We start from the raw sequence: 22,846 nt of genomic DNA on the forward strand, positions 1-22,846 counted from the left end.
TTGAAGCATCTGAAGTACAATAATTTCCTCAGAACTTGATGTGGCTGTCACTGGTTTTAGTAATATGTGTTCCTGTATTGTATTTAATCTCTGAACTCTGGAGCATCTTACAGGACAAAAAAAATGCCATCATTTTAATCTCACTTAAGTGAGAGGGAAACTGAGGCAAGAGTGGGGACTGACTTACGCTTCACTTCACACAAGATTAGCAGAATACAAGACTGAACCTTCAGTCAGGTTCTCTCCATCCTCTACCACAATAATAGGAACTACCTCAGTGCTCAGATCCTCCCTCTCATGTGAATAATAAGTAATACTATTGAAAATTCTCACACATCTTAGATTAATATAATGTATTTATTCATATTTTTAAACAGCACTGTGAATGTGTGGGCCTTCTCACTGTGTGCATTTTTCATTAATATCCTGCTACAGGATCTTGTTGGCAGGCTTGCTCTCTTGCTGTAGCAGACAGTTGGGTGTTTAATTTTGAGGAATTGCTAAGCAAATATTTGATGTGCAGCAAGTAGTTTGACTTTGTGTGTACATTTGTCCAGTTAAGGAATACCCTGTCCCTTTGCCTTTCACTCCACCAGACTGCCTGCAGGCAAAATAAAATTGAAGTAACAGGTAGTATAAGTGGGCAGTATTCACAATAAAACTGTACTCCAGGAAGTGACTGTAGGCAATTTAGTGAAGTTTATTAAATAGTTTGTGCTATGGGTATTCATATTGATTTTGAGCAGACAACAAGGGAAAAATGCTCTCCTGAAGTCTGATCAGGAAAACGTTTTCTGTAAATGTGTCCTTTTGTCAAGTAAATAATTTGATGTTGCCGCATGTTTGAGATTTGCTCAGTCAGCCCGAGCAGTGCAACCAGTCCACACTAATTCCACTGTGGGCTGTGTGCAGCTTTTCCTCCCTGCCTTCAACCTTGGCCCTGTGATGTGAAGCTGCAGCTGTGGGTAAGGCCGGGGCACCGTGGGCACGTTCCTCCCTCCCTGCTGGGTGCTGCAGGGTCTCTGTGGGCAGGGGAGGGCTGGGGGCAGCTGGTCCTGCCCAGCCCAGGGACAGCCACCTGCCCCAGCTCCCTGTGCTTCCGGTGGGAGCAGCTTCCCCTCTGCACCTCCCCAGTCCCACAGGCAAGCTCTGTCTACACCATTACTTTTTCCTATTAGGATCAGTAAGTCCCAATGGAGAAGCAATTAGAGAACCACAATAAATTAGATGATTTGCCCTCTTAGCAAAAGTGCTACAAACCTGTTGTTTTCTCTGGTTTGTGTAGGGCTGCTTTTGTCAAGTCATAGCACATTGTTGCTTAACCCAGTGCCTTTAGCTGTCGGTTTCATTATCATAAGCTTATTCATATGCTTCTATCTTTCTCTTTTTGTGTATAATGAGTAATTAGTGTAATTTAATATGTCATCATTGTTGCTTTTTGCAGCACAGAATAATAATAAAAATCCAGCATAAATATAAACTTAATCGCACCGTAACCTCTCTTACACATCTGTACGTCTCCACATAAGCCCTCAACAGTGATCTGGGGTTTGATAAATGACACTTTTTAAAAACTCTGTGCATACTTTTTGATAGCAATTTTAAGGCCAAAATGGTATCATCAGAGTTTCAGCATATGCAGATACTTGGTATATCATAGAGTAAATCATGTCTATTTCAGAAGCATGAAATAAAGCCAATTATAACAGCTTTAGTGAATCAGACAGTGGAAACAATCTCAGGATGAGTGCTTGATGTTTAGCTCAGTTAATACCAATTAAAGCCTTCATAATAATTTAAAATTCTAATGTAGAAATGTTCTGTTGCTATTTGCTCTTTTTTTCTCAGTACTTTTAATGAGCAGCATTGCCTAGATTGAATATTTATTTTTATTATTTTTAAAAGAATGTTTTTGCAGTTTTACTGTTAAAATCTGAAAACCTTCCTAAAATATACATGGTAAAAGGAAAATGGTGTACAGACGTCTTTATCTCTTTATTTAAGCATTCAAATGACATCACAGACTACTTATGCCTTCCTTCCATATTTATTCCATGGTCACTAGATGCTTCTCATACTCATTTTAGTTTGCTGATCTCTGTTACACCTTTATCTCTCACACATGTATTTTTCCCAGTACATGGATGTATATTAAATGTCATGTTTCTTTATATTGTTGTGAAGATCATTGTTTTACTTCTGAAATAGGTAGTGCACATGTGCTGTGAGCAAACTGTGGTAATCTATGTAAATTATGTGCACAGAGCCCTACTCTACCCTTGGGGGAAATGCAAATTAGAACATTTTGTAGTTTGTTTGTTTTTAAATACATACACTTTTCACATCAAGGCTCAGGACAGACTCCCTGTTTATTTTCCCATTGCTCATCATTTGTTATTCCTTGTAAATATCTCAGTCTTTAATGATTAGTTTGCTACTTTGGCAGGAAAAAAATACTTGATGAGTGAAGTCCTCAAAATACAATGTTTGGTGTATTTTATAGCTCTGCTGTAAGGGATTTATCTGCTTGTAAAAGGGTATGTAACACATGACTCAAAGCCATTATAGGGATCTGACAGTCTTCATTCATTTTCTCCCAGTGTTGTCTTGTTTTCTTCTTTTACATTAATGTTTGTAATATTTTTTAATCCTGCATGACTAAAACATAGTTAACTGATTTTCCTTATATGAAGCAAGAAAAACATATTCCTAAACTGTGTTGTTTACTGCACTTGCAGTTCTCTGCAGATGTAATTTGTTTTAATAATAAAATTATTTTTATACCCTTTAAGTACCCTTTCGGAGAAATGTTTTAATGTAAGTTGTCTGATTCTATTTTAAGTGAAGGAGAAAACCTGGTAGAGGTTGTCTCTTTAAATCAGATCTGCAGTGTTGATGGACCCTCTAGCAGGCACGGTAAGAACCATTCTCACCTCTGCAGCAGGGAGCTTGACCATATAGACTCTCACATTCAATCAAAACGTTTTCCCTTTTAATATGCACTGTACCAATCCTATTCCCATGGTTACAGCCCGTGCTTCTTTGGTTGCTTCCAGACTGTTGGAAAAGGAAGGCAGCATACATTTCTTGTACAGGAGTTTAAAACATCATGAAAGCAACCCTGTTGTGATTTGCATTTTAAATGTTTCTTTTTTTTTCTCATTGTACAGAATGCTGTAGCAGTAGCTTCAGTTCATTTGCCACAGTCTGTCTTCTCTCAGTCTTCAGCCTGGCAATCTGTTGATAACTCCACTTGCAAGCTACAGTTTATTGTCTTTCGGAATGGAAAACTCTTTCCTAGCACAGGAAACTCATCAAATCTCGCAGATGATGGGAAACGTAGGACGGTTGCCACACCAGCTGTTTTTGCTAAAATAGGTGAGAAGCAGTTATGCATTATTTTCTTTCATCTAAAAGCTATGGTATACTTGATTGTGCAGAGAATAGAGGGGTAGAGTATGGAGTGTGCTGGGAGGCTGGAAACAGTCTGTGTCTTTAGTACAATGTTTGCAATTGTTCCTGTCTGCATGATTTTATTCAGATTGTCCTGCAAATAAAGAACTACCCTTGCGCTACGATTAGAATGCAAATTCTGGGCTACTGTTTGTTGGCTGTGTTGTTACAGATGCTCGCTCCTTTAAGCTGTCAGAGGGATCCTTGTTTTACTCTTTACAGTTGCAATGTTAATGTCCTAGGCACTGGTGAAAATAAGGCTTTTGGAGTGGGAGTAGTGCCCTGTTGCATGTATCAATACTCAGCAGTATACTTTCTGATGCGATGGATGTAAAACAGGTGTTGTTAAAGACTTTATCTAAATGACATACATTGTATGTGCTAGTGAATCAGTATTTTGATTAATTACTCACCCATGCAGTTCTACTCATTTTGTCCGACGCTGGATAGTGCTCTCATTTCTATTAACATTTTAAAATCTTTGAATGTTACTTTCAAAGTGCAGAATTGTCTCAGCTAATAATCATCCATGAAACTGAGCCATTTCTGCAGTTACATGGGCAATAGTGTAATACTGGTCATAAATGAAGAATCTGAAACAATAAAAAAGATCTCCTTTGTGAGGAGTTATTAGATCATTTTGACACAATATGTGATTGAAATGCTCAGATTTATTTATACCATTGCAAACTTCTCCAATGTGAGCACTACCTTTGATTTTGACCATTACGATTTTATGTCCACTGGCTTTTTTCCCCCTAGTTTAGTGTATCTGGTCTCTTTATAGAGCATTCATCACTAAAGGGTTTTCCACTCCGTCTCTCTGATTCAGTTTTTTCCTTTTGCAGATGGGTGCAGTTTTGGAAACCTCACCAGCCCTCTTACTATAGGATTGAGGCACTTTGCACGGGGTATAGACCCCATTGCAGCCTTCTGGGATTTTGACCTTCTAGATGGACATGGAGGCTGGTGGGGAGAAGGGTGCCACATAATTAGTTCTGCAGGCAATATTACCACCATTCAGAGTACACACTTCAGTAACTTTGCAGTGCTAATGGTAAGTATATGACTTAGCAAATATAACTATATTTCTCTCTCTCTCTCTCTTTTGCCATACATCTGTGTTTTATTTGCATGCATCTGTTTCATTCTGATTTGTCAGTAGCTGACCTTCTGGGGTTTTATAATGTTTCATATAAAACAGTCTAAAAGAAAGTAAGTTACTTATCTGCTAGCAAGTGAATAAACCTGGTGGTCAGTTTTAATATCCTAAGACAGGCCTAATCAGAAATGACATTAACTTCAGTCTTATAAATGAAAGTTCCATCAAGGAATGATTAGTACATAATGGTTATAAATTATACGACAGGGTTTAAAAATGTATACTCCTGTGTGCTTTTACATCAGCACATCTCAGAGGCTGGTCTGCTTTTGTTCCTGCCCTGCACTGTGTTGATCATACTAATTAGTTGCAGGCATACCGCAATGTTGAATCATTTAATAAATGGAGAGGAATAACATCTTCTGCTCTTTTAAGTATGGACAGAGCTGTCCTTGTTGATTCTGTGGGAGTTTTGGTTTGTGCACCAATGCCGATAGCCTACTTACGAAATTGCTGTTTCTGAAGGAAAATATTCCTGTGCAGTGCTAACACATCAGCTGCTTTGCTCTGTTCTCAGTCACACTTACAGTTCCCATTGCAGTTATTTAACTAACCTGCTTAACAGAAAGTTACCTTCATGAAAGCAAAAATATTATGCATACAATAATGAACTGTTATTATTCAGGGACTAGAGGAAAGCGAACAAGAAACTGAAAGGTTTCTAAGCTTTAGCAAATCTTTGCACCCTTAAAAATATTTATCATAAAACAGTTGTAAAAAGAGTAGATGTGTCTACTATTAATACTAGATTGCTCTTGAATGCTGATGCATGATTGCACTGTAGATGCTGCTTGTGTACATTACAGAAATGTTTATAGTTGAGTAAATAATGTATTGTGTGTATGTGTAAGGGACAGCAAACACAGGCGACAGGAATTGCGAGGACGTGTGCAGAGAATACCAATCTGCTGCTGTCAGATGGAGCCCAGATGGCAGCCAATCATAGCACAAAGCTCTGCTGCCCACGAGTTAAATGCAGATATTATCGTCCACTTCGTAAGAACTGATTTCCCTGAGACTTAGTTGCACATTTTTTTACCCATTATAGAATTGTTCAGAATGTAAGAGCTGTTCCTCAGATTTGATGACAGCAAATATACCTCATTTTCTACAGCTCCTGTGAGTTCCCTTTTCCCCCAGCCTCTTGTTTCCCAGAATGTGAATCATAATTTTGCTTTGAGGGTGTTTTTCTAAATTAATTAAAGAAAGCACCTGTTGACTTTGCAGGTGCCACACCCAAAATGGCTTCCTCCTTCTTCAACTGCTTGAGTTCAGCATGTTGCTCTTAAACTTTGAGCAGTTAGTAAATGTTAACTAACAGTTTGCATCAAGCAATTCCATAATTTCCTTTTGTTTGAAAAGCTGAATACTGATACAAGGGCTACAGTTAATTTTTTTGTTTGTAAAGCCCATTTATCTCTTATAAGATGTAAGAGATGGATTTTTCTACAACTGTAAAGGCAACTGAGGCACTTTTTACTGGAGCTTTTGTGTCTGGTATGTAATTCTGCTTTAAGCGTTGTGTTTATTTGGTTATGAGCATTTGACTGTGCTTTATTTCATGTGTGCATCTTCCAGTTTTATCTGTGCAAGACAAGAAAGTAGAATCTTAGAATCACCCTTGCTTTGCATTTTCTATAGTAGCAAACCATGGGATACGTTTCTTAGCTCATGTTTCACAGTAACTTTTAAGGAAAAGGATGACAAGTAATTTTTAAATATACATATATAAGTATGCACACACACAAATCCACTTTCCAATCATTGTCTTTCTAAACAGATAATAGAAAATTTTTGTAGCTTCATTATGTCCAAACATTTTCATTCAAGTATTACTTCTTAATCACTTTTTTGTGGCATAAAGTCAAGGATTATTTTATTTCACAGAAACAATGCTTTTCTTGGCAGTTCAATTCTCGTAGCAGAAATGAAAAATACTTCATTGTTCTGCATTGTTATTAATTTATAAAATGAATAGGATAAAGTGTTTATATGTACGTTATTAATTTATATCTATATGCCTAATGTATTTTAAAATACTAACAAACCATCAGCAAATTCAAGACACCTGGCATATGGTGTGTGGCTAATGAAATTAGCTACAATATCATGATACATGTCATTAATCTGTAATTCTCTAATCTGTTAAACAACAAAAATTCATAATTGATTATTATGGTTGGGGGTAATTGCAGAAAACTGAAGTAGTATCTGTAAACTAAAAAGCAGCACTAAAGCTTTGCATTGCCATCAGAATTGTGTACATCCTGCTGTAGATTAAGCTGAAACAGAAGCCTCAGTCAATCTAACTGTCCATTTTATGGTTAGCACAACACATATTCTGGTTCGGCACCTTTTTAAATAGTAAGACAAAGTTTCCTAAGGTGCTTTCATAGAAGTTGTTTATGCCTATGTAACATAAAAGGGTTAAAATAAAGGTTTTCTAGAGTCCTTTTTTTAGAAAGGCAGCAATCAAGGATTTATCAACAACGATTGATAATTAATAAGCATGAGCATACTTCAAGTGAGAGGAGTCATGTAGAGCCCTTTGATTTCTCTCTGTGACAGTTGTTCAAGTGATGTCAGTGAGAGAGAAAGTTTATTTTGGAGGTTGGGTTGGGACGGTGGTACACACTCCTTCCCTCACATGGCCTCACACTTTCACTTTACTCTGGGTTAGGTTGGCAAATAGAAGTAAAATAACATTATCTTTTCTGATCAGGTTTGGAGAAGTATGTCCTAGAGGTGAGAGTAAAATAATGTGAACTAACTCCCACATTATATTCCTGCCTTTTACTTCATGTACTGTGTGCTCAGACTAGTCCTCTATTTTATCTTTTCTTCTGTTACCTATAGGAGGAAGAGAGTTTGTTACGCTCTAGTTTCTTTTTGAGGTGTCCAAAACCCTCTAGGGTCCTGAACTCTCCAATATGATTTTCTATTTTAGAGTAAAATCATGGATTTATATACTCTGAAGCTTTGTCATAGCTAATGATAAGTATTTGCTTCTTAAATACTGAATATTTATGCTGTTGTGTGAACAAAGTTGTACATCAGTATTTTAATTTTTCAGGACAATATGTGTGTATGTTATGACCAATGCAGAGACCTCTGTATCTGAGGAATAACTCTTCAGGAGATGACAAAAATATCTAATAGCAACAACGAATTTCAAAATTTGCTAAATACATTTTGGCATACATTGTCCTTTGTTCTTCCTTTCATTTTTCTTAGAACACAATAGAAATTCAATAGTGATGGATATTACTGTAATTGTATACAGCATTTCCTTTCCCCCTTAGACTGCTTTGTCAATAGTAATTTCCTCAAATCTGCCAAATAAACACAAATAAAATTATTAAATCTAAGCATGATACTTCCCAATTAACATAAAATGGATTAATAAATATTCTTAGCACTTCTAATTGTAATCCTAAAAGTAAAATCAACCTAAAATCATAAGCAGCTCCTTTCTATTTTGTCACAATTTGTCATATTATTCCAACCAAGACAGGTGTGGGTTTTGTTGGGTTTTTGGGTTTGCTTTATGTGCATAAGGAGTAATTATTTGTAGAAGTAGCATACATTCAGTGGATGCTTGTATGAAATAATTAGGGCTGGGGAGACTGAACTGGCAAAACCAGAGCATATTTGAAACTGTTCTGAAAGCAAACCTTGGAAAATGATGTGAATGAGAAAGAGAGAAGAGGCAGGATACTAGGAATGGATCACAGTAAGAGTTGGGGCACTTTCCTCTTGTTGTTTTGCAAGCATCCCCCCAGTCTTTGTAGTCTTTCCAATCTGCTGTGAAAAAAGCTACTTTTTCAACATTTTCATTGTTACTGGAGACAATTGCAGAATTTCTTAAGCCCGTTCAGTTCAGTTCTGAACACAGAATTCTAAACTTCCATCTTTCAGGTCTTCTGCAAATTAAGCAGCCTGTCTAAGCCTTTTGAGAAATTAATTCATGAGTCAGGGAAGTATTACAGAGATGTCATTTAGGAGGTTGACATAATTACAGTATTTGACTTTTCCCCATAGAGAACACAGGGTTTTCTCATAGCAGGCTGTGGAAACATTGTTCTGTACTTTGAAAAATCAGACTGCCTATACCAAGAGGCTTAAGAACGAACATTTCAAGTTTCTTTTAATGTTTAAACACAAAGTTAAACGCCTATAGCATAGACCTTAGTGGAGTTTATGCACCTAAGATTGTGAAAGTGATCCAGAAAGTTTACCTACTATATGTAAAATTAACATTTGTTGCAGTGGGAGCTGCAGAATTCCCTGGAATTAGATTAGTCTGCACATGTATAGATGTTTCCCGGTGTGAAGAGCCTGCAAGGGGGCACATGCTCCTCACTTCAGTCCTCAGCTGGCTTGTACTGCTCTCTGCTCATGTAATGCTCATACTCATCAGAGAATGCTGAGCCCATATGGACAGTATTGAGCCCAACCCCCAGAAAAGGCTGCTTTTTAAAAAATATTCCTGACTGACATTCTTTTACACAAAGCCTTGGAATTAGAGTACTCTTAAGAGCAAGATCTGCTTTTTATTTCTTTTTCCTTCCATGTACATTTTATTAAATTGCATTTAATAATATGTATTATTTGCTCTGTAAAAAGCATAAACTGGTTTGGTACTGGGCTCAAAATTCCAGGCTTGTCTCCTCCAAAAGGCAGTGATTTTATCACAAATCAGATCTCTGGCTCAAGCTCTTTCTTTCTGTTTTTCCTTTCTGTTGGCTTAATGGATCTTGCATTCATCATGGTGCAACTTCAGCCAGCAGGTAAATGAATTCAGATTGTAAAGCTTAGTAAAATATGCCAACTCTTGGAAGACAGATGGAAATTAAAGGCCTGGAATCCAGGCCTTGGGACATTTTATTGTCTTGGTGGCTTCTACTGGGCTCCTTTCAATTCAGCAATGTCATTCTTGTACAGAAGTGCCCAAAACTAGACAAAATAGTTGAGATTTGGCTCACAAGTGGTGAATAGAAGGGAATATTCATTTCCCTCCTCTGCTGTGTGCAGTCTTGGTAATGTGGTCCAATATGGGATTCGCCTCATGCGCCCCAAGTGCTCACCACTGTCTTGGTTTGTTTCACACCATCTTAAAAGGGTGAATGAATGACAGTTTCTCATTGGACAACAACTAATGGGCTTCATAGTTGTAGTCACCAGTTTATAATGATCAAGGTCTTGTAAGTATTCATTTTCCTGGGATAATTGCTGTGATTGTTCAATATCATAATGATTTGAATCCCCTCTAGGAAATAAAATCAAGCCTAACTTTTTAAAATGTAGCATACAATTTTGCTGCTTTGCATACAGCATTTTAAAAAATTCTTCTTTTCTGCATGTTGTCTTCCCCAGAAGATTACTCAAGGGAAGTTGATGGATCAATAAGGTTTAATTATCATCAGAGAACAGACAAGATACATCTCTTATATATCTATAATGAAATCAGTTTTCAATATACAAAACTTCTGAAAAGGATATTCTACTTTGGCATTAATGATTTTCATACTCAAAATTTTACGATTTATTTGCTGTAGAAGATTAGATAGATAAAACTAGTACTTAAAAATGGAATTAGCTCTAAGATGCTGATTGTTCTTCGTTCTTCTGCAGGCAAATGGTTGTATTCCTGTAGGACACATGGCATTTGCTTTTATACTGATGATCAAACACAGGGAGATGTTGAACCTTGCATTTACACTATTAAAAACTAGTTCTTTAGTACACAGTGATGGTACTCAAGTAAAATTGCTTTCGTTTTTTTCAAATGTGTAGCTACACATTTCAAATGTGTAACTTCACTGTGCTTCCTTTTTCGCAACTTTAACTTTTCACAGTGATATCCAACTTACTTATTTCTTTAAATAACTGTGCTGTTACTACTGTATAGTTACAGTAACACATTTCTGAATGCAGAGAAATTGTGTATCTAAATTTATGGCAAAGTGTACTGTAGTATATGAAAATATAATTACATCAGTAAGAGCTAGAAGTAAATGTTTTATCATTTTCAGCAGAATATTTCTGTTTAAATTGTCCAGTTGTTTGCATTACTACTCATAGTATGAGCTAAAATTGTATTGAACATTCCTGTTAAATACTCATTCATCTAACTCTAGAGACTTACTCTATAAAAGAATTAATGGGGAGATGATGCAAATAAATACATGGGAGAAAAAGATGATCAGGGTGAAAAAGGATGTTTGAGTGGACATTCAGAGACTGTTCTGAACCAACAGACTTTTTAGGAATTATTTGAGGGTTATGAAGTCATGATATCCTGAGTGTTTATTCATGCACACTGGAAGAAAACAAGAATGAGAAGGCCTTAAGAGCCTGGGTTTGTCATGTTAAAAAACTAGCACATCAAAAGACAGTTATTTTCCTCTTCTTTTCCATTTGTGATTGAGGGAAGAGTAGCAAGAACTGACACCTCTAGATGAGACAGCATAAGCTGAGTTCCTCCATGAGAAGTGACTCCACCTCTCACCCTGGGTGTTGGTGAACCAGGCAGGGCAGAGAGAAAACTTGTGTGAAGGACAGGAGTGACAGAGCAGGTTTAACTGAGGTTTAACATGCAAGCTGAGGAACTACCTGAAGAGAAATGGGATGTGATAACATATAGTTGGCATTTTGTTCATAAGTTATTTTTTCATTTTGATGGTCCTTTTTTATATATATTGTGAGCTGCTCAGTTTAAAACTGACATTCATATACATCTGGAGAAATTGGTTCAATCAATCTTAGAAACTTTAAAGCTAATAATGAAGGAAAATAATAACTACCAGGACATCAGTTACTTGAGAGGATCATTTTAGAAGGTAAACTAAATTCTCACCATTTAGTAATTGCATATACTCATGAACATTATCTGCTTGTACGTGGACAAATTCATATTCATAAATAACGGTGCTAGAAATCAGCTCTCTGCATGCAAATGCAATTAAACAGAGGTATTAGCATTACAGTCCCAGTTTCCTAAGGGGAGATTTCACCTCTGGAAAATAATGTATTGAATCTTCTTCTAAGGGAACCTAAAACTGACAAATAAGAAAAAAGTATTTTAAATGTTTGCCAATATTTTAAAAGTTAGAGTTTGCTGGATTGTCATATTCGGTACTATTTCAGATTTTAGCTTTGTCTGCTGGGATGTATATTCATTTTTATGTGCAGAGTTAATGCCTCTGCACATGGGAAGTGGCATGTAGATGACACTGTGTTTGCACTCAGGTGATAGGTTTTGTGTATAAATTTTAGTATCTGTGTGCAGAAGTGTAGTGCCACAAGCAAATGTGGCTTAATGCATTACAGGGAACGTAATGTTTGCTGTAATTCAGATAGTCCAAATTTAATTCAGACAGTCTGAAGACATTCTGTTTTATGTAATGGGCTCCTTTTGCTTTCCATCCATCACACCTCCAGATTTAGCTCTCCTAAATGTGTAATTTAGAATGGGAATTTGATAAGGTTAATTTTACAAAGATATGGATAGTTTTTCGTTGTTTTTCATGCAGAATTGTGTCACTAGGCACTAACATGTTCAAAAGGAACACATGGATCTTTACTCTGCTGTTAATATGGCTGTCCAAGTTACTTTTGAATTACTAGAGGGAGTAGAGTACTTCCAACTAAATGTGAAGGTCACTGGGTTACAGGAGTTGTATCAACTGGTAATTATATTCGAGTGAGTTGATAATTTGGGTGTATTCTCGTGGTGGTTTTTTTTTTACTTTGAGTGGTTCTTCTACAGCCATATATATGCCATTTGGAGACCTTTATGGTGATTTGAAATTTTGTTCTTAGTATCTTAGTAAAACACGCTCATAAAGTTCATGTTATCAGAAGGACCAGATACTGCTAATGCTGGGAAAATGTAATATTCTGTGTATTTTTTACGGCCTTTTTTTTTAATTAGGATATGTCTGCTTGTACAAAATGGTTAATTTCTGTCTAGCAAACTGTATGCAGATGAGGAAGGAGCAGTCTGTTATTGCAAATTCATGAACTGTATCTGCATTAAAAGTTCATCTTTTTTTTTCCCTGCCCTTGAAAGGGAACAGCTAGAAATGACAGGACATATTGGAATGAAGTCCCAGTTTCACACATGCCTAACAATGTTAAATCATTTTGCTCTTTCCACAGGATTTTAAGACAGTGCTGTCTTTCCCCCAGTACCCAGGGGAGTTTCTGCACCCTGTGGTTTATGCATGCACTGCAGTGATGTTGTTGTGCTTGTTTGCTTCCATTATCACCTACATTGTCCATCACAGGTAAGAATTCCATTTTAAGCACATATGAAATGGTCGGCGCAACACTTGAATTTTTATAACCTTTACTGTAAAAATAAATTAAAATTATTTGAATTACTGTTGGATAATAACATCAGCAATGTGATTTACACCAGAGAAATCAAAGCAAAGTTTATGTCAACCTCTCTTAAGCTGTTTCTGAGCTTTCCTCACATATATGTTTACATTTTCTGTACACTTTTCCTAAGATTTCTAACTCAACAAACTCAACATATAAAACCATGAACACTATTAAGGTGCTTTCTGGAAAATTCCAGTCGAGCAGCCCTTTGGTCAGCTACATTTGCCATAATGACTTTTAAGACCAAGTTTGGTTGGAAGACTGGTAACTATCACTGGATTAAATGAACTTTCTTTGTCTTTTAAATTTTGGGTTTAGAAAACTTGTGTTTTCTTTGATATGAAAAATTTATATAAATGCCATTTTAGCTGCATACTTCTGGTTAAAGACCATTAGCAATTTAAATGAGTAGGAATGTATTGTGCTGTAGAAACTGCTAAATATTAATTATGTGAAGTTAATGCAATGTCTTCTGATCTTCAGCTTCCATTTAGTCCTTTAGAGATGTCTTGTTAAAGTTCTGCGTACATGAAGCTATGCAATAAGCCTTTTGCTTTTAGTACTCTACTTTAAATGCTTGATTTGGTGGACGAAACTTTAAATCAGTAGAATTTTATGATTTTTACTATTTATTTTACCTTTTTATAATTTATTTCAATGCTATATAGGTCAGATTCTGTCCTGTGGGTAGATTGTTACATACGTATTCAAGAATCTGAGAATTTTATTCTATCAAATTAAGTGTTTTTCCCAAACAGTAATATTTATAATAAATATGTTGGGGGTTTTAATTTTAAAATGTTATTTTTTTTTTCCAAAAGCACAATCCGGATAAGCAGAAAAGGATGGCACATGCTTCTCAACTTTTGTTTCCATACTGCTCTCACATTTGCTGTTTTTGCTGGTGGAATCAATCGCATTAAATATCCAATTATATGTCAAGCTGTAAGTATCTGTCTCAGTAATTCTTACTGATAGAATTGAAACTTGAAATGAGTTTTTAACATAATATTGGCAGCTCTTCTTCTTTTCTTGTATTGCTCCTGGATCCTAAGTTTTTCAAAATAAACTATTATAAGCATGTCTTTTAAAGGCTAGTACTGGGAATGATCAGTGTTTGGTTGTCACATGAGTTTCTCTAAGAGGGTGAGCAATGCATTATCTCTCTGAGGCTCAGATTGCCTCATTCTTGTTGTTTTGGTTTTTTTTTAAGAAAAGCATTGAAAATCTTGATATTTCTCTGCTGTACAGGATAGTTAAAAGTTACGAATCCAGAATACTTCTGTCCTTCCTGTATTTTGGATTGAATGTGTGGGACTAAAGTTGCTGCTTCACTTTTGTAACACATACACGGTTTGCCTGGGGGTGGGCCTGGCTTCTCTGGATGATCCCTAAGGAGACACAGCAGACCAGCATACTTGTAATTTATGGACCCTTATTTGCACTGCTGGACTGTTTCACATCTCTTGCCTCAGCATTTTTGGGGCAATAGTGTGGTAAAATGCACAGACAGGGCTGGATTCAGCTGCTCTGAATATAAAGGCTGAGTCTGTCCAATATGTAAAGTGAGTCATTTCAGTTGTCTTCTGTAATGTCTGACGAGGGCTTGTTGCAATTTGCTTGCCTTGAACATTTCTTCCTCTCGGATTTTGTAGAAGTGCACCACGGATCATGAATGTTGTTGGTATTTTCCTGTAGTAAAGCACTTTGTCTAGCCAATGTTCTCTGGGATTTTTTGCCTGTCACTAAATCCAGTTCTTCTGAATGCCTTGAATGGGTGTAAATAGCAAGTCAGGAGCCAACAGCAGAGTCACTGCAAAGCTTGCATAGTTAGTGTAAGAGTTATCACACTTACAGTGTTCAGTCAGATGCTTTGGAAGCCTTTTGTGTATCCTTGTGCATGACCATCAGTAAACAGCACACGTGGGTCTGCAAGCACTGTGATGTTCTACCTGGGAAGTCTACCTAAGTGTGTTACATGATACTCATTTAAATAACAAAATTGTCCATTAGATGGAGAGAAATATCTCACAGTATCTAGTGTATTGTGTCATAATTAATTTGTAAGTTCTGGCAAATTGAAATATCACTTACTATTGTCTTTGTCTGCAGTTTGCAAGTGATAGTAGCAGATTAGTTTGTAGGGCAGCCATGGCCATGTAATTACATGGTCACAAATGACCATCTGTTGTTTCAGGCGTTGTCTGATTATTTACTTTGCAGCTTGCATGGTAGCAACGTGGTATTAACAGCTATAATGAAAAATTGATTGAGATAAATGTGTTATTAATAGCCTCTTATAAGTAGTACATAAACTACAGGGGTATCTTAATAAAGTGCATTATCAGAGGCATCTGTCTCTTGCTGTAGGATAGGGCCAGATCCTGAGCTGCTGAGAAATGTGCACACTTAGAGAAACTGAATTGAACCATCCCTATATGTCTGCTAACCAGTTTCATTAAGTTATTTATTTGCCTGATAATATCATCAGTAGTTACAGTATAGGAAAGATACAAGTGACAAAGACTGTCTTCTATTTCCTGGTAAAAATTGTCTGATGTAATTAGACAGAGCTAATGGAGGAAATGGTCCAAGTAATCTAAGACAAGGCTCCAATAGCTGCTAACAGAGGCTGAAAACTGTTCACTTTGAGAACATCATACCCAGCCACAGATCTTTTCTTGCTTTCTGACAGCAAGGTTTTCAAAATTCTGAGTCCCAATGCCTGTGTCCTGTGATAATCCTGAGACAATTAGTCTGTGATTTATTATCCAACATGCCAAAGCTCTGATACTGGGGCTTAAAATATATTTGTGAAAATGTTACTGCTCCAAGCAGCACTAAAATATTAGTTATACCACAGGTGTAACACCATCAGTTGCCATTCCAGAGGTATCCTTCATTCTGCTAAAATTCAAAGCACGACTTCAACCTGCAGCAATGCAATTTTCACTTTTTATTTCCCGAGTGCATAGAGAAAGATTCCAAGTGCAAGTATTTTTTGTCCTAATCACTGAAATGTTGCATAAAAGCCAGTCAACCACCCCCTTTCCTATTGTAATTATCCCTAAAACTTCCACCAAAAAAAATCACTGCAGCATACTTATCAATGTGAAATAATAGACTAAGTTAACTTTTATCCTTCAAATTTAACCTAAAAGGGTGGTTCTAAATTAGCTTTATTTGGATCACCCTCTGTCTATAAATGTGTAGTTACAGGTTAGTTTTAAACATCAGGAATTAATGCTATGGAAATGGCCCCATTTTCTGTGATAGCTGGAAGAACCTTCAAATCCCCTTCAAGGTGAAACAGTCACACAAAAAAAGTCTTTTCAGAAATCGTCATTTATTTTTATGTGGAATCTAAAAATCTAAAGTTCCCTTTTAAACCTGCATATCTGTTTCAGAGAGAATTTTGTATAGACTTTTCACTTGCATGTGTGCTCTACAGTCTTTATGATTTACAAAAATCCTGATGTTAGAATGCTGGCCCAGAAGAGTTGATTGCATCTCCACATACTTCCTGAGTGAATGAATCTACAGACTCTTTAGACTTCTCTTGAATCTCATTCTGGGTGTCACTGAATGTTGGCTGTTGTAGAATCCAGACTCTTGAGTTTACTGGCAAAATCTTCAATGCAAGGCAGAGGTTGTCTTAGGAGCAGCAGGGATAAATCAGGGGCAGTACACTACCAGAAAGTTTCTTGAGCCAGCCAGTGAGCCCTTCCATCTCCCAGCCTCAGATTTGTTTGCTTCAGAAGGCAGGAGGAAGCTCACTCCTTTCATGTAAAGAATGAGAGAGAAGGAGACACAACTGTTGCTGGATCACTCCCCATGTGTGGGAGGCATCAATTCTGTACTCAAAGATCTCTATTTTGTGGAAATAGAGGAAAGGATGATAGCCATGAGTTTATGGATGCTAGGGGATGAAATCATCAATTAAACATGTTGAAGCATGAAAAATGGACTGGGCACAAGATTCAGGAGGCGGAAAAGTTATAGAGGGAGACAGAATCTTATTTTTTTATTGCATGGTCACTCCAATCACATCTCCAAGAAACCTCTATATGGTTTATAAAATAAAAGCTTCCATGTAAGCTTTGGCAAGGCTCAGATCTCCTTCTCCCTGACGAATGCACTGTGTGAAGCTGCTTGTGAATTCTTTTCTGTAAGGCAGCAGATCTTCAGCAAGAAAGGCAAAGCTCATTCCATACTAGCCAGCAGCCTACAAGTTCAACTCAGAAAGCTGAACTTTTTGCTCTAAATTTTCTACCTGTGAAGGGAGCATGGGGTTTTGCTAATGCTAAATGTTTAAAGATCATGAAATATTCAGATCCATTGGTGTTACAGACTGCAGAGAAATTCCTGAGTCCCTTCATCTCACAGAAAAGAATAATTTTCATTGCAGGATTAAAAGTTTAATCAGAATGTTTGTGCATATCTGTGTCCTTCTTTAAATAAAACTGAATTAAGAAGTACAATCTTATCTGAAATATGATTACAACTAGGGAAAAAAAGAAATTAAATTAAAATTTTGGGAAAAATAAAGAAAATTGTGTGCAACTTAAAGCTGATCAAGAGACTTTTTTGTACCAAAATGCTTTGCATAAATGTGTATTCTGGTCGTTACTATTGTAACTGCATCATATGAACTTAACTTATCTCTAGGGTACTGAAATTTATTGAAGGAGCACAAACAGACAGCATCTTCTTGCTGAAGAAAAGTATAATCTTCTATTCAAAAGGGTAGTGCTTATTCCCAAAGATAAGAGTTCTGAGAACACAGGACGTGCTAAAAATGAATCCAAGAAAACAAGAAAATTTTTACCATATAACTGTGGTTATTAGAGAGCTTTAGATACAGTGCTCTTATCAATGCTTATATTCTGGCAGTTTTTTCTGTACCATTTGGCCTGTCAGTGGAAAACCTTCATAAAAATAGGGGTCATCACTTCAATATTTCCAATCATAATCCTTTATTCTATGTGGAAAACTCAACCCTTTCCATACAATTTTATGTGAAATACATAAGTTCTGCTAATAGTGAAAATAGTTTTAAGTTATGACTTTGGTATTTAATTTGTATATAGTTTTTGGCCTCTGAAGCTTTACAGAGGTAGAAATCCAGTAACAAGATACACACAGCTAAATTTGTACCCTGGACCATTCATGCATAACCTCAAGTTTTCATTTGCTAAGAGAGTAAAAAAAAATTTACTGAACAAAGCCATGTTGGTCTTTCTGTTGAGCCTCATCCTTCCCTCCTGGGTCATGAGCTGCTATCTCACGTATTTCTACTGTAGAGCCCAGGTGTCTTCCTAGCCTGAGAGAGTTAGCAAGAGGTGATCCCACTGGAGGGGGCAAAGGAACGTGCAGTCCCCAAGCACAACAATGAGGACAATGCATCTCTGTGACATAACTGATGTCGGTGGGGAGACAAAACCCAGCACTTTGAAACACTGAACTTTCAATGGGAAGTGTGACAAGCATTTCTTTACTATTTATTAGTGAATATTAGCAAAAATTCTAGAATTTACTGTAGCAGCTCAGTGCACCCTTCCAAATCCCACACTTCTGCTGTGTCATGTCGAATCTGTTAGTCATAAGGAGGTCCTGTATCTTCAGGATAAGTCCTTGTTTCCTTCAAGCAAGAAATGCAATGGTTGGGGGTTTGGGTTTTTTGTTCTGTTTTGTCTGGGGCTTTTTTTGACAGAGAGATGCAGATCATTAAAGAGTTAGTACAGAGAATGATAACATTTTTGCCTCTTCCTTGTTTGTTCAATTTCTCCATATATCAGAAGTAACCCAGTTGCTGAAACATGAGCACACTGTGAAAAACAGCAATGTGATGCAGGTGTGGCATGGCCATGATGTTTTCAGTCATTTCAGTTGCCTGCTTGAAAGTTCAATACAATTGTTTTGTTGTACTATTTTTCAGGTGTTACATTCATTTAAGTGGCTGATGATTTCTATCCATATGGTCATATATGTTTTCAGAATTTCACATGTAGGTGCCTTTTGACCTGGAATTCATTTCAACTGTTCCTATTATTGCACATACCTGTGTGAAAAACAGAATATATAGCAGCAGGGCTATGCTGAAATGAGAAAGAGGTTAGGAGCTAAATATCTAGATTTTTTCCCAGTTCTTTCTCATTATTTCTGCCTCCTTTTTCTTCTCCCTTTCTCGTCCTCCTGCCTCCCCTCCCTGCTCATGGTTCTGTTCAGGGCATCCCTACAGAAACTCTGCAAGCTGCCTGTGAACCAAGTCCAGACAGCACCAGTCCCTGAACTGGCAGCGTCTGCCAGCTCATAATACACAATTGTCTCATTCTCTTATTTCTGCTTCTTTTACCTCAAGCAGCAGCAGTGATGAAGGCTTTGTCCTCCCTCATCTAAAGTGACAAACAAGTCCCAGAGAAATTTACAAAGGGTTTTTTGTTGATGATATTTGCTGCTAACTTCAAGTTTTGAGCTATAATACTAAACAGAAACAAAATGCATGGATTTTTTTTTTCTTTACCCATCAATTATTTTGTTTTAAGTGCAGCAAAAATGAACACTGGTTCAAATAAATCATTATAATAGATTTGTGTTAGCTTTATTCAGCAATTCTCTGTATTCCTTAAACTTTTATGTTCTTTCCAATTATAGCAATATTTTACTTGTCACTGCAAAATGTCAGGTTATTGCTTCAAAGGTAACCTCATTTTATATAATCAGATGCAGACTTAGCTGATGTAATAAAGCACTGGAGATTGGATAAAATTCCAATTACTGCTTCCATAGTAATGAATAACAATTACTAACATAACAAAGATGTTTGCATTTTAGAGGTGCTCGTACTTTGTTTTCCTTTCAATGATAAACACACCAGTTTCTTGGGGACAGGGTGATAATAACATTATTAGAGTTTATAATTCTTTTTAAGGGGGAATGCCAAGAGTTGTCATTTTCTTTTTAAATTCTGTAAGCAAGTTTATAATTTTCTTAAAATATGTCTGAAAATAATCTGGAGTTATCAGTGCAAATAGCGCAGATGCCATTTCCAGAAGTCAGCCTTGCCTGTGTATAGCAGAGAGGGAACTACAGCAAGCTGTTCCTGAAAAGTTAAAGGAAATAGCATAATAGCAAGCAAAAATGCTGGCCTCTCATTAAATTTTAGATTGCATTCTCATGATAGGCTAAAGAGTGAAATACAAAATAAGAGTTACACCACTTTAAATCCAGGTGTAAAATGTTTTCATTAAACAGGTTCTTAGAAAACAAATGTTTTTATGTCTCTAATTCCTAACATTGCTTCTGGTATTGCAGATAATGCTATCTATGGCAGATTAAATAACTGGTTTTAAGTGCAGATGTTAGATGCATTTATAAATTCAATTAAATTTTTTTTTTGCCTGTGCCCTTATGAAGTAAGATTCTTGTAAAACTCTTGTTTTACTGATCCATTTATTGAGTTGTTGAATTGTCCACTCTTTTTTTAGGTTGGCATTGTACTGCATTATTCTACACTCTCTACTATGCTATGGATTGGAGTAACTGCCAGGAATATTTACAAGCAAGTCACAAAAAAACCTCAGCCTTGCCAAAACAGTGACCAACCTTCTTATCCAAAGCAACCTCTACTCAGGTATGGGATGTTAGTTACATTATTTTTTTAATTTCTTCCTTGAAGATATCAATTATAAGCAAACTCTCATTCTTATTTCTGTACTTTTTACTTTTTATAGACTATAAATAGCATCCATAAAGAATTGAGCCACCTGGGTGTGTACAAAAATCTGAGTATTTATTGTGTGCTGATAGTTTTCTCAGAAGATGGAAATATGTAGAACTAGTATTGGCTAAGTTCAGATACCTTTATCTGAACAGGAAGAATTGAAATGTTTCCGTTGATTTATTATGGAGGGGAAAAAAATCCCCCAAAACAAAAACTGGCTTGATTCCGAGCCTTATTTAATCAGCAGAAACTGTGCTGTAATGACCCTTTACCTTTATTTCTTCTGCTCTACTTCTTGCCCACACTTGTATTGAAAGCCTGATAGCCTGATAGCAACCTTCCTCATTGCCCATCAGAGAGGTAATTCTGTTACAGGGGCGACTGGGGGTCTGCACTCCCTGTCAGCTCCCACTGGAGCAGACTCAAGCGTGTCTCTGACGGCATTGCAGGTGTAAGACAGTGGGAGTTCTTGCCAGATGCCTCTGAGATACTGAAACTGCAAGCCAAAACAGTCAGTCTGCGCAAGAAAAAAAAAAAAAATTAAACCCTAGCAAAACCTTACCACAAAACCAGGATTTCAAGCCAAAGGCATGAGAAGTTTAATTCATCTTTTTTAAGCTTAGCTATCAAAAATTACTTACTAGCCAAACTTATATATTGTCCCTATGCAGATTTTGGAGGGAGGCAGAAAAAGAACTTCCAGAGAACAATTCTTCCTGTCCATCTTGAATGTTTGTGTGAGGACAGGATGAATTTCCTTATGGAGGTGCCTCTCTTTTCCCACAGATCATGGACAAGTCTGAATGGTCAATATAGCCTAAAGACCTCAGTTTTATAGTGAAGGTCAGGAAATACAAATTCTACTTTTTATGTATTTTCTGTGAAAAATTCACAATGTATTTTTCTAAACATATGTAGATTATTTTATTTTAAACACAAATTTTTTAGCAAGTAGCATTTATAGATGACTGTGTGATGGTGTCACAGCTTGTTAAAAGTTTGTAGGAAGATGAATTGAGTTTTTCTGTCTGATTCTTCAGAGTCAGATTTTTACTAACATGAATTTAGTTAGAAAACTAGCTAGTTTTCTTCTTTTTAAAACACTTTATTTCTAGAGATGAAATTGATTAAAGTTAACATAAAATGTGTATTGTGATGAGAAGGAGTGTCATATTGATCCTTAGCTTTGTTAGGTGTAAGCAAGAGGATAGTCTTTCCTTGAGAGTGCCTGACTTTGCTAATCCATGATTTACTACACCATTCTTCAGAGATGAGAATTTCACTCCTTCACTTACCAGCTCATGGCAAAATGAATAATTGCCAATTTTCAAATGCTCCAGTGTGACTATTAAGGTAGAAAATTGTTACAAGTTACATAGATCCAGCATAGTGTATGTTCTTCAAATTCAAATCTTGTTTGAGTTTGAAAACAATTGACAGTCAGGTTACAGGAAAGATGACTCTAATTAGAATCTTTGTTGTACCAGTCATGTTGAGGTTCCCAGACAGTGAAAATAAATAGTAGCTATTTTAAATTTAGCAATAGAAATGATAAACCACCTTCTAGCTGTAAGAGAACATGGGTATAATTGTTTAATAGCTAAGTAAAATTATTCTAAGCTATTTTTCTCCCACAGGGCACCATGTATCTTAGAGACACAGGCACTGAAATGTCTAATACAATTTCACAATGGTGAGCACTAGATTCAAAATAGTAAGGATCAGTTTCACTTCATGTAGAAAACAGGCATAGTATATGTAAAATTAAGAATCACTTTAAGCAAGAAAATGCTAAACTCATCATTAGTAGTTGTTTGTTCTTTCAGAATGATAATGATAATTTTTGGGGGCATTTTACCTTTCCTGATTTTAATAAAATTAAACTCTGAATTATTCTTTGTCATGATATTTCCATAAAATCCATTAAGGATGCTTACATTTCAAGGCAGTAATTTATAATAAATGTTTTAACTAGTCGGTGTTCTTGTGTCTATAGGCCAATGCCAGCCTTTATCTATATTGTTCCTCAGGTACTTAAGGGAAAACATCTGAGTTTGGGCAAGGAGGTGTTAATTTGTCTCCATTTGGCATCAGTAGATAGCTAAATAGTATAAAGT

At 36.4% G+C, this 22,846-nt stretch overlaps 1 protein-coding gene across 1 annotated transcript in view; it reads left to right on the forward strand.

The window, feature by feature from the left end:
* The window catches only part of ADGRA1 (adhesion G protein-coupled receptor A1), a 147,204-nt gene that overhangs the window by 94,234 nt on the left and 30,124 nt on the right, over positions 1 to 22,846 (forward strand). Inside the window, exons 8-12 of the mRNA XM_014309837.2 lie at positions 3,171 to 3,378; positions 4,302 to 4,510; positions 12,779 to 12,906; positions 13,828 to 13,951; positions 20,494 to 20,639. Of these exons, the coding sequence (XP_014165312.2) occupies positions 3,171 to 3,378; positions 4,302 to 4,510; positions 12,779 to 12,906; positions 13,828 to 13,951; positions 20,494 to 20,639 (815 nt within the window). The remainder of the gene's footprint in view (positions 1 to 3,170; positions 3,379 to 4,301; positions 4,511 to 12,778; positions 12,907 to 13,827; positions 13,952 to 20,493; positions 20,640 to 22,846) is intronic.

This window comes from Geospiza fortis, unplaced genomic scaffold (genome assembly GCF_000277835.1).
Source record: "Geospiza fortis unplaced genomic scaffold, GeoFor_1.0 scaffold130, whole genome shotgun sequence".
NCBI lineage: Eukaryota > Metazoa > Chordata > Aves > Passeriformes > Thraupidae > Geospiza > Geospiza fortis.